The following is a 13,217-nucleotide window of genomic DNA, read 5'->3' as shown; positions in this document are numbered from 1 at the left end:
TTCAATACTAACAAAGTTTCATTGATTTTTACTTATGGGAAATTATAAAAAAATAACTTTCCAACAGTTAAATAGATTAATGATGCATAATGCTAAATGAAAGAAGCTGCATATTCTGAAACATTCTTGATGGGTTTCGAACCAAAATTCTTTTCTCATAATGAAACCATAGGAAGAATAAAATGTTTGGCATAGTCCATTCAAAAGCATCTCTTCTCCGAAATGAATGTACAATTAACTAGGTTTATATAATTGATGAATATTAAGTTTCTCCAACATCTTACCTCTTCATATATTTTCAATATGCGAACACCCATAGCATCCAAGCGGGACATTAGCTTACTTTTAAGAAGATCAAAAGGCATGGCGTTTCTTGAAGCCAAGCAAGTTTCCTGCAATTAGATTACACTCGGAATACTACCTCACGCAAAACAAGCATGAAAACAAAAGTGGAAAGCAAACCTCAAAAAAGACTCTTGTGGATGACATGGGCATGACATAAAGAAAAGTTGGATATTCTTCATCAGAAGAAGTCATATTTCCTTTCACGTGGTCACGGTAGTCCATGAAAACCATTGTTCTCGGATCATACGGATTATTTCCCACCTGAAAATTAGAAATCAATCTTAAAGGATTTATCATTTAACTTAATGTAATTGAGACTAATAATAATCAATAGAAACATACCATAAATTAAAAAATATCTAGCATACAATCTTGAATATCTAGAGTTGCGTCAATAGTGCAATCCTTACCTATATGCATGCATGGCTACTTGGCTAGTGCTGGATGTGCTTGCACAATCCATAGTGTGTTAAAAAGTAGAAAGTCAAAATGCATCCATGATTTTTGCATAATGCATGATATGGCATATTAGAGTACCAATGGAAATAAAAGAATTATCTGATTTTGGACATTATCTAATAAAGTATATATTTATGCATTGGAATGGGTTTAAATCATAACAAGTGCAAATGGCTGAATATCATATTTATGTTGAACTCCTCAACCCTAGTCAATTCTAGTTCGATACACATTGCTAACGCAAGGCAGGTGCTAGTCGTCACCGGCCACTCTTTGTGATTCAGAATGTAATTAGCATGGAATCATTTAAATCCATCCCTGCTTGCGCAATAAGAGAAATATCGACTTGGAAATCTCAGCACGCTCAGTTCTCATCCACCCTCCCCTTCCTACTGTGACATCAAAAGGGGTGAAGAGGCATATTTTAAATAGGCTGCTCTCACATGGCTGGCGCAGCACTTTGGCCTCAACACAAGTGAGCCCTCTTCTCTTAAACAATCAACTCCGCCTATTTCTAGCACTAGTTAGCTCTATACAAGGGCACGAAGTAACTTTTGATTGGACTCTCAACATTTCACGAGCCACCCGTCCCTCCTCCCTCATTTCCAGTTGCTAGCTGTTGGACTTCTACAAAACTTACGATGCATAATGCAACATAATCATTTGTATAGGCTCATGACAAGTCTAGAATTATATCACACAATGGCACCCTCTCAATCTTCTATCCTACTCTCTAGGGCATGGGCATGGTCCAACAGCACATACATATAAGCACACAAAGAAAATAAAGATTTTATCACATTAATTGGTTTACTACATTAACCCTGAAATATTACAACAACGATTAAAAAAATTTGAAAGCACAAGTGCTTTCTCAATGAATAAACTCTATGTCTATTACAAAAGCAATTAACAATACAATGTAAACCCTTGGATGAAAATCTCAAAGAAAGTATAATACAAAGGGGTGTATGTGTGCAGGTGAATATGTATGTGTACAAATTAGGTGGGCTGAAAGAGTACAAACAATTCAATTCACCTAATCCATAAGAATAACGTCTAATTTTGTGTAAATAGGAAGACCAGGGGGAGGTGCACAAATTGGTCCAGGATTCACCCAGATAATATATATGGGATTTTGAGAACAAATGTTCTCAATCTCCACAACACTCATATTTATTAACATATATTGCAATGCAACAAACAAGGTATTGTCAACATAGTTAGGAAAGTGGAAATCTAGTAATGATTTTATGAAACTAAATGTGTGGGAGAATTGTGTTATATTGGATTTTGGTCTCAACTAATGATCAACATCTAACACAACTCTCCAAGATGTAAATGGAGCTCTGGGTTATGCATATAGAAGCCCTAAACTTATCACTATACTTCCTGCACATATGGTTTTAATGTCTACTTGGAATTGGCATTGTGGAACCTATAAAAGACAAAAATCGAACAGATGGGGTGCATAAGCTAGGTGGACCTGAGGGTAACACCAAAGAGAAGGGGAAGAGCTACTAACCCGACCTGAATTACACATGAAATGGCAGGTCGGACCAAGGACCAATTTGGCAGTGTTAGTAGATCTAAAAAATATAACTTCTCCACCGATGACACTCCATAGTAGGGAGCTAGCTGTAATACTCACTTATTACAGTTCTTGTAATAACCGGTTCATCCGGCCGGTTCAAGTGAACCGGCCGGCCTAACCTATTAATACCGCGGACAGAAGAGTCGCGGAAAAAGCAGTTCGCGCGAACAGATATCGGGCGGACGACCGAGGGCTTCGTGCGAGAGCGAGATAAGTTCCGTTTTCCAATTTTAGCAAATGATTACCTTCTAGGATAAGAAATAACAACTCCTTTTCGTTCTTATTGTTATAGAAGCAAAGGTTTGGAGAGAATTTGCAACGAAAGGAAGAAACGACCGAGGAAAATTTAGAAAAAAAAAGGTTTGTTGAAATTCTTTCGGATTTTTCCTATAAATTCTCCTCCTACATCGTTTAAAGTGAACGATATATTTCTTGAAGGAAAGGGAAGAGATTGTAGCGAAGAAAAAGGAAATTGGGAGAGAAAGGATTTTGAGAGTTTGAGAAATTCTCATTCGTAAGTGAAATTCTTTTTATATAAGTTTATTATGGGATTATAATTTTAAGTTTTACATGAAAGTTATTGTTTGAATTTTAGGGTTTTAGAAAGTGAAAGATCAAGTTGTATGTGTTGATCCCGCGAGGATTCAACAAGAAGAGAAATTGATTCAAGAGAAGATCAAGCATCGAAGACCTGAAGGAAATGGGAGAAGGAAATCAAATGGAAAAGGTTGTACCTTTGGGTACTTTGAGACGGTGCTCCTGTGCAAATTAAATGGGAAAAGGAAATATAAATAAAATATTAAAGATAACAAATACTTCAAATTATTTTAAATGAAAATATTCAAAGAAGTATTAAGATAATGAATTGAAAGAAACAAGATTAAGAAAGGATAGAATATATGTTAAATTATATTATAATGATAAATTTATATAGTTACCCACTGAGTTTACTTAGAAAACTCAAACCACAAGTTTAAATGTTTCAGGTAAGTTCCTAAAGAAAAGAAATGGCAGAAAGAGAAGAACATGTTTACAGAAGACGCCGTGCAAATGATAACAGGTAAATTAGATTTTTGTGTTTAGTGGCTCTTCAGTTTATAGAAAAGTTTTTGATGATGAGTTATTTAATACTTTTGGAAATGTACTATCGTCCGACTTTTCGTACCCGCCTCGTTAGATCGAGCATCCGGGACGGGTCGTGACAGTTCTGTTCAAGAATCAAGATACCATATTTTAGTTATTACTGATTATCTTTTCATAATTTTTAGAGTTTAGGATTTTAAGATATAAAATAATTTATGTAAATTTTACAATTGAAACCAAATAATTTATATAATTATAACAATACCTTCTTTAATTATTAACACAGATGCTAAATCATATCCAAAATCTTCATTTTTAGCTTCTCTTCTCATTTCTAGTGCTATGAGTGATGAGAGAAAAATGAAGAAAAAGAGAGAATAGAGAAAGCTAAGACTTCAAGTTTTAAAGGCATTTTTGTGAGTAAGGCCGGTTAAAAAAATTGTTCAACACGAAGTAAACTACAGTAACCCTACCTCAAATTTTAGTGATTTTATTTTACATATCATTTAATGTATTTTATTTAAGCACATGTCATTAATGTAATAATGTCAATAATAGACAATTTTCATTATGTAACTTCCTGTATGCTGTTGTATTTATTTTGCATATATTAACATGATTCTATTAAGTATTCACTGGTTACATTCTATTATATGATATTTGAGTAATTTAGGGGCTTATATATGCTGACAAAAACTCTAGTAGTAGTATCTTGATAGCAAAGTATTAACATTATTAATGTTACCTGTAGTTGCATTTTGGGATTCATGAATATTAATTTATGTGCATTGATTAATCTCCTAGGTCCTTCTATAGTACATGCAAACTCTTATGCACTGTTATGACATGTTATGAATTGCTTGTATATACTATAAATGTTAATGATTTTTTCATGAGTTGCACAAAATTTGTGAAAGGTTCGTATGATTAATTACTTGGTTGCAAACTGCATGTTTACTTGTAATGAAGCATTAGGACCAAGGTATCATGTGTTTTTATAGGGAGGCATAAAAGCATAAAAGCATCTGAAGAAATATATTGGGCTATACATAAAGAGATATAAGTGAATGAGAGAATATCTAACCAAATATGTGAATACATGAGGCAATGTGAGCTCCGAAAATCCGCACCCCGGCCTCCCTGTGCTTTCGGGGAGTTTTAACGAATTAGGTTCCTGGATAAATTTTGGGAAGGAAGATTGGGTATATAGATAAAGTCACTAACCAGAGATTTTTCCCTCATTTTACGAGGAATTTATGATCTGAGTTCTGGTTTCCTATAGGCACAAGCCCCAATAGTTAATTACCCCTCCGATAGCGAGAGCGAACTTTCGATTAAGGCTAGTCATTGATCAGATACATAGAGATATGGGTTATCTCACATATAGTAGTAGCACGGGCATTCGGAATTTGGAGATTTGATATTTAAAACATAAATTTCATCATCTTGCACTTAAAGCGGATGGTGGGGGAATGGATGATGGACCCAATCAAGATCCAATGGTTCCGTCGTCTCGGGCCATATTGGTCCCTGGTCTACTTAGTCAGAGGAGGTAGTCAACCCAACCTAATAGAAGGATCCTTGTCGGCAGCTATGGGTTGCGTCATCCAAGGATACCTTATAGAACTGGGTTGGATATTTATCTAGGAGACATTTAAGTCCACCTCAGCTAACGAAGGGCTTTGTCCCCTATCGATTATATCATATTGATTCATATCTCATGAATTTAGTGTCATTGAGGAACTTATGGGCTCTAGCCATGACAATAATTTAGAGGTGTCATTTGGTTGCAAATCATCAGGTTCAGAGGGCTCTGGCCATAATCATTTACCTGCGGTGCTATCTGGTGGCAGAAGCACCGATTAGAGGACACGTGATATGTCATTGCCGGCAAGAGATGGATTGAGAATGAATCCTAGTGATATTCTCGACCAAGCACTAGTTCTTTATGAGTTGAAGTATATTTTCAAATTTGTCCATCTCGGCAAACTGTTGCGAAGAGTGGATGGATTTTGCTTTAAGTGTTTTTGTGATTTTATTTCAATCTTGAATATTTGGATTTTGAAATTTTTAGATTTTGAATATTCTGGGTATTTGAGTGGGATTTAAAATGTTTGAAGTTAACCCCTCCTGTTGAGATCTATGTTCAACAAGGCCATCATCGAGGTATCTTATGGGCATTTGTATTTTGATGATTGAACCTTGTCGACTATGTTTGTTTGCGATATAGAATCAGATTTGTCATTGGATTTTCTTAGTTATAAGCCTTGAAGGCCTAATATGAATGTATAAAACAAATATTCCGGCCAACGTCACGGCCGTATATTCGTTTGATGGTTCGAACCATGTAAACTCCTATTGACCCATATAGAATGATCAGATTCGAACTTGGATTCATCATTTGACCCGCACAGCATCCATAGACGTCATGTGTGTACACATAAGTCATAACAAGCTCGTTAGGGACCATGCAAATGTATGATTGTATGTACATTTCTATGCATTTGTATATAAATGTTGTAGTGCACATGCTGGGACATTTTTGGAATATTTCGGCTAAGCAAACAATTGTCATTTAAGTGAGTGTAGCACTTCGCTTGAGAGCTTATTCACTCCAGTCCGCTTGTACGAGTGTTGCAGATCCGATGGCGTGGCGTCGTACTGTGATCATTTATCTGTTTGGTACATGTAAATTATCATGCACTACTTATCATTTTCTGCAAGTAGATTATTATACAGTGGGTGTTGGCATTTGTTGCATGTCACTCGCCTTTGCTTACAAACAACATGTTGAATGTAAAACAGGGTTCCTACCGTGGCTCGTAGGCATTTACATTCGTTGTAGCCATATGGAATTTTGTTCGTATATGACCTATTGTGTGTATAGCGGATCTCCTATTAGGGCCCGTGGGAATTGTATTTGTTGCATATCATTTGGTGTTTGATTGCAATGGATCAATGTATTTTCCCAACATTGAACGGTGACTGATTATAAATATGCCATAACGCTCATTTCCTTCTACTACGACAGCTTGGGAACGCTTGTGTTCATCATATGCCTACTCCCCATGTTTGTAGGTAACTTGTTGCACCTAGGATGGGTCTTTGACAGCAGCCTAAAAGAACTTGTGTTTGTTGTAGTCCTGCAACATTTTTACTATCACTGCTTGCAAGTAGATTAACATGCTCATTTGCGAACTGATGTTGGATGATTTTCTTAAGGATATTAGCATCCAACATATGTGATTGCTGATAAATCACCATATTCACCGCACATTTCTTGTATGAATTGTGGGCCTTCATTTTTACTTGTAAGTAACATGTAACGTGCATTGTCATTTGCATGGTTATCGATGGTAGAGATGTTGTTGCATCATGTTTTCTCTATACACATTGACTAGCAATCTATTGTGTTTGCTTGTGTATTAATTTTCAGTGTCTATTGGAGGTTGTTATATTTGCTTTGATTATCGCCAACTGTAAGGACGTTACGGTATTTGTTGGTGGTCCTCTGTATCCATTTGGAGATAGCAACTTGTGTATATGATGAGTCTCCTACAGTGGCTCGTAGGAGCTAGTATTTGTTATGGCTTTTCGGCATTTTGCTATGATTTTCAACCATTTCTTACAAATGATAGGTCCCATATAGCACTTTGCCCCATATAAGGTTCAAGAGATGGCTCCTATGGCGTAGCACTTTGTCTTGTATGATACTTAGTTCCCATCTTCCAGCTGATGTATTGCTCCGATGTCATTTATAACAGCCCAAATTCTTTCCTATCTATATATTTTCCGCCTTAGCCTAAGAGCCTCACGGATTTGTCCTGTTGGTGTAACTTCATAGTAGGTCACCCATCCCAGAATTACTCTGAGATGAGCACGCTTAATTACGGAGTTTTTTACGAAAATTCTAATCATTACACCAAAAGGCACCTCAATGTTTAGAGTTTAGCTTTCTTTTACTTAAGGGGTTCCACATGTTGCTCATTGCCGCTTGTAATCGGGTGAACATATTTATTTGTATATTGGTACTTGGCAATAGGGTTGAGTTACCCTCAACTTTAATTTCTCCATTCATGCTGGCTGATAAGCTTAGGCTTGTGAATCTTTCAATTCTTGCGGCAACTGCCACTTGTATCTTCAAGACACCCGATACCAGTTGTAAGAAAATTATTGCTTTCGCATCTTATCTACCGTCATTATCTACAAGTAGGCTGATGTGCTCACTACAAACTTCTGTCAGTACTTGCAAGTGGATATAGTAGGGGCTACTATCTTTTCCTACATGATTGTCGTGAAGAATATCATTGACTCTACTCGGATGTCGATTAGAGAGCACTGCCACGTTCAACACACACTGATTTTCAATATTTGTAAGGGACTATAGCTTTCATTTGCTAACTAGCTAATGTCAACTGAAAGAGTGTTTTGGTTTTCGAAGATCTTTATAGTGGCTTATGAGTGTTTGCATTTGTTGCTTGTTGGCATTTCAAATTCTTGCACAAGTACGAACAATATAAGTATTGTATGTCACACATCGTCGTTCACAAATTGTTTGCATTTGTTGTTCGCAATGGGACCCACTTAGCAAAAGTCCAACCAAATGAGAAAATATAAAGGACGGTGCGAAATTCATTTTGGATTAGAACTCATGACACTCAAAAAATCAGCAACACACAAATTAACAGGATGCGAAGAATAATAAACTTAAATGTAAGTCACAAGGACACTCCAATAGTACATTCACGTGAATAATTGTCATGTCAAACTCTCACAACACAAACAATTGCAATAATATGAATTTCTAAATAAAAATAATAATAATCAAACCAATTGCATGTCATGGGTATACAAGTGCCCCAACCAATGTACATATTAAATGCTAAAAAAAAGGTTCGCACACATCCAACGAATAAGCCGTATGCCTTGCGAATGAGCATTAGAACTCATAAATGAAATTTTTTCAAATAAGACTAAGCAATGCTCTATTGTGTATCATGGGTCTCACAACCATTTTGACAAACTGTGTGGGAAATATCAAATCATCAAAAGAAATCTTGTCCACATGCCCCCTAAATATATAGTGTAAATTAGTTAGAACGAGCAAATGTATTGTGCAAGCACACAAAAGAAATTTTAAATGTACCTGTGACAGTGTAAGCATGTTGAACATCATACAAATATGCAAATGTCTTGAGAAATATGTGTCCAACAAGTGTATTACTAAGTATGCAAGTGCAATGTGCATATGCACCTTGAAACATACACAAATATCATGCAAATGCATCAAACAACATGTGCAACACCTATGATAACAAAAATCAATTTATCTACATTTGCTCCAACAAGCATGCAACATGTTCAAGCATAAGGTCTAAGATGCTGCGCAAGTCTGCATTTATTTTAAAATTTTCAAAATCATTTTCTCGAAATAAATACACCCGCATGTGCTCCGACAATCACACTAAATACTAAACATAAAATCTGAGAATACGGCGCATGTTAAAGACATGAACTAAAAGTCTTGATTTGAAAAGCGTGCGACGACTTTACAAAGCATCCAATCATTTTAAAAATCAAAAAGTTCTTTTTAAATTTAAAAACACACACATGTACTCCAACCAAATATACCAAACTCCTAAATTTAAGATTTGAGAATGCTGCTCAAGTAAAAGGTGAAGTGAACTAAAATTTACATACTTCGAGAAGCATACGATCGCTTCACAAAGCTTCAATCACTTCTTTAAAAGTTACAAACTTTTTTTTTTATTTAAGTTCACCTGCATGTACTCTGACCAATATATCAAAACTCCAAATTTAAGGTTCAATAATGTTGTCGAGTTAAAAATGAAATGAAGTGAATCAAATCCCTTCCATTTTTAAAAACATGTGAACACTCAACTATTAAAAAAAATTACATCTCTTCTTAAATTCAAACTTATCTGCATGTACCAGACTATTGTATTTAATCAATTTAATGCTTAAGAATACCACATGGATTAAGAAGAATGAAAATCTCTCCTGCTACAAAAAAATGCATGATGACTCCAAAAGTGGGCCAATATTACGTAACTTTGAATAACTTTTTCTTAAAATTCAAGCTAATCCATATATTCTCCGGCTAGCATACAAAACATCTAAACTTGTCTGATAATGTTGCATAGAGAGAAAAAAAATGAAATGTACTCAGGTCGAATATGATCCTCTACAAGCAGGTTAGCAAAGTTAATAAGATCAAAAATAACAAAACGGAAATAGCAAAGTTAATTAGGCCCTCTAACAAAATAGTTTCGCCATAAAATGACATTGTTGAATACCGCAAGTTTCGCAAGTTTCACAATGGTTAAAACTCTTTAGTGATAAATCATAGTATGCACTTGATAGGGCACAAAGCCCTCAACTAAGATCGACTTAAATTTATTCCCTTAGAAAACATCCACTCAGGTCTCTAAAATTCATTTAGACGAAGCAACTCATAGCTGCCGACAAAGATCATTCGTATATGCCAAGCTCTTAGTGCATATCTAGTAACTAGCTTTAATTGAAAGTTCTCACCTATTAATGGATAGGGTAATTAAACATTAGGTCTTGTGCAACTAAGATCGACTTAAATTTATTCCTTTAGAAAAACATCCACCATGTCTATAAGATTCACTTGGACGAAGCAACTCATAGTTGCCGACAAAGATCATTCGTATATGCCAAGCTCTTAGTGCATATCTAGTTACTAGCTTTAATCAAAAGTTCTCTCCTATTATTGGATAGGGTAATTAACCATGGGATCTTGTGCAACTAAGATCGACTGAAATTTATTCTCTTAGAAAAACATCCAATCAGGTCTATAATATTCACTTGGATGAAGCAACTCATAACTGCTGACAAAGATCATTCGTATATGCCAAGTTCTTAGTGTATATCTAGTAACTAGCTTTAATCGAAAGTTCTCTCCTATTACTGGATAGGGTAATTAACCATTGGATCTTGTGCAATTGGGAAACCTAAAACTAGATCATAAGTTCTCGTAATAGAAGGGTGAAATCTCCATGTAGTGTCTTACCTCAAATTTAATCTAGCTTCTAGAAACTTGACTAGAAATACACTTAACCTCTCCCAATGAGAGACTAAGGTGGCTAAGCTCAAATTTTTTAAGCACATAATGGGCCGACATGCACTTACCACATAGTGAAAAATCAAAATTAGTGAACTAGCAGGTACTAGTTGCCAGTCAACTAGGGATAGAGATAAACGTAGGGCACATTTTTGCTGGCTAATTTGAGAAGCTGGGTATCGAAGCTACAAGTATATCTTTTGGTTGTTGGATAGAATCTCCTAAAATCATAAGTTAGACATAAAGTTTTGCAACAAGGTTGTTTTCGAGGATTCTTACAAGAAGCCTAGATTATGTTCTAAATGGGTGCTATCCCTCCTTCAACATCTCATGCTAGTGGTAAGTAAAGGCAACTAGGTAGGGGACCTGACAAAGGCAATATTGATGGATGGGAAGGCTTACATGAGAAGAAAGAGGGAAGGGGAAAAGAAATTACCTTTTACAAAACTGTAGCTATGTGGATTGATAAATTTAGGTGCCTCACAAAGGAGTGAGGTCAAATAAATCTTGTGGAAGATCGACGGGTGTTAGTGCTGGGGCATATACAAATGTGAGAGGTGTTGAATAACACATGAGAGAAGGAACTCAGGGAGGTGAAGCTGACAAAAAAACATATGAGCTATAAGAATCCAAGGACTAACAATGTGTTTGGTGCACAGATATGTGATGGAGTGAAAGAAGACCCAACGACATGCAGGCGGTCAAAAAGAATAAGTGTATATTATAGAGGATAGGAGGGACAACAATTAAGGTATGTTAACAACTTAAGAGGAAAACAATAAGGTACATACAAATCTGCCAGCAGGTTTGAGTGCTAGGAACTCTAAAGAACCAAAAGTTACAATCTAAACAACTAGGAAGACCAAAGTGTTAACTCGAGGCAGCTGACAAAGATCATTCGTATATGCCAAGCTCTTAGTGCATATCTAGTAACTAGCTTTAATCGAAAGTTCTCTCCTATTATTGGATAGGGTAAATTAACCATTGGGACTTGTGCAACTGGGAAACCTAAAACTAGATCATAAGTTCAAGAGAACGGTGAAATCTCCATGTAGTGCCTTACCTCAAATTTAATCTAGCTTCTAGAAACTTGACTTGAAATACACTTAACATCTTCCAGCAAGAGACTATGGTGGCTAGGGCTCAAATTTTTGGAGCCCATTATGGGCCGACATGCACTTACCACATAGTGACAAATCAAAATTAATGAACTAGCAGGCACTAGTTGCCAGTCAACTAGGGATAGAGATAAACGCATGGCACATTTTTGCTAGCGAAATTGAGAAGCTGGGTATCAAAGCTAACGGGTATATGTTTTTCTTGTTGGATAGAATCTCCTAAAATCATAAGTTAGACAAAGTTTTGCAACAAGGGTGTTTTTGAGGATTCTTAAAGCCTAGATTTTGTTGTAAATGGGTTCTATCCCTCCTTTTCCATCTCATGCTGGTGGTAAGTAAAGACAACTAGGTAGGGGATCCAACATTGGCAATATTAATGGATGGGAAAACTTACATGAGAAGAAAGAGGGAAGGGGAAAAGAAATTGTCTTTTACAAAGCTGTAGCTATGGGGATTGATAATTTTAGGTGGCCTCACAAAGGAGTGAGGTCAAAGAAATCTTGTGGAGGATCGATGGGTGTTAGTGCTAGGGCACATACAAATGTGAGAGGTGTTGAATAACACATGAGAGAAGGAACTCAGGGAGATGAAGCTGACAAAAAAACACATGATCTATAAGATCCAAGGAGTAACAATGCGTTTGGTGCACATATTTGTGATCGAGTGAAAGAAGACCCAACGATATGCATGCGGTCGAAAAGAATAAATGTATATTATAGAGTATAGGAGGGACAACAATCAAGGTATGTTAACAACTTAAGAGGAAAACAATAAGGTACAGACAAATGCATCAGAAAGTTTGAGTGCTAGGAACTCTAAAGAACCAAAAGTTACAATCTAAGGAAGACAAGAGTGTTAACTCGAAGCACTTATGCACTGGGCTTTTTTAAAAGGCAAAAAGGAGGTGGCCTTGGCTATCATTGTGAAAAGGTTAAGTGAAGGGTTGACTAAGAAGAGAAAGATGTCTCATCTTCCATGTACTCAAAATTAATAGTTGGATAGGAGGCTTTTCAAATTTTGATTTTACATTACATGGGAATGGCAATGATATGAAGAAAGTAAAGATGACAATAAGATGAGACTGCAAGATGTGGTCGCTTAGATTGAGGAATGACTTAGGAGAGAGGTAGTGACAATAGAAACCATCAACAAAAGTGAGTGTGTAAGGGTTTGGAAAGGCCGATAAGGTGAGATTTGCTCATCTTGCCAGTTGACGAGTGCACAAAAGGCCCCAGATCACCGATAATGATAAATCAATGGATCAAAGGGCTGGTGACGAGCCGATGGTTATCAACATGTTAAAGAATGACTAGTACTGGTTCACCATATTATTGACCAATCAAACATCAGTTAATATACCATAATATGATAAGGAGGGTAAAAATGCATCAATGGGTGGGAAAAATCATGTGGGCTAAACAGGTTGGACGATCAATCAATTTGAGAGCTTATTATAAGGGAGGCTTGCCGACAAGTCAGATTGGTAGACAAGTCATAAAAGTTTGTGAAG

The 13,217-nt window shown here is 36.2% G+C and overlaps 1 protein-coding gene across 2 annotated transcripts in view; it reads right to left on the bottom strand.

Moving 5' to 3' along the window:
* LOC110115201 (lycopene epsilon cyclase, chloroplastic) overlaps positions 1-13,217 on the bottom strand; it is an 83,537-nt gene that overhangs the window by 46,848 nt on the left and 23,472 nt on the right. For both annotated transcript variants that reach the window (XM_020848373.2, XM_028694189.1), the window contains exons 6-7: positions 463-606; positions 285-392 (exon numbers count right to left, since the gene is read on the bottom strand). In XM_020848373.2, coding sequence (XP_020704032.1) covers positions 285-392; positions 463-606 — 252 coding nt within the window. The remainder of the gene's footprint in view (positions 1-284; positions 393-462; positions 607-13,217) is intronic.

This window comes from Dendrobium catenatum, unplaced genomic scaffold (genome assembly GCF_001605985.2).
Source record: "Dendrobium catenatum unplaced genomic scaffold, ASM160598v2 fragScaff_scaffold_3, whole genome shotgun sequence".
NCBI classification, from domain to species: domain Eukaryota; kingdom Viridiplantae; phylum Streptophyta; class Magnoliopsida; order Asparagales; family Orchidaceae; genus Dendrobium; species Dendrobium catenatum.
The sequence above is the reverse complement of the archived record's forward strand: the minus strand, read 5'-3'. Positions and strand labels throughout refer to the sequence as shown.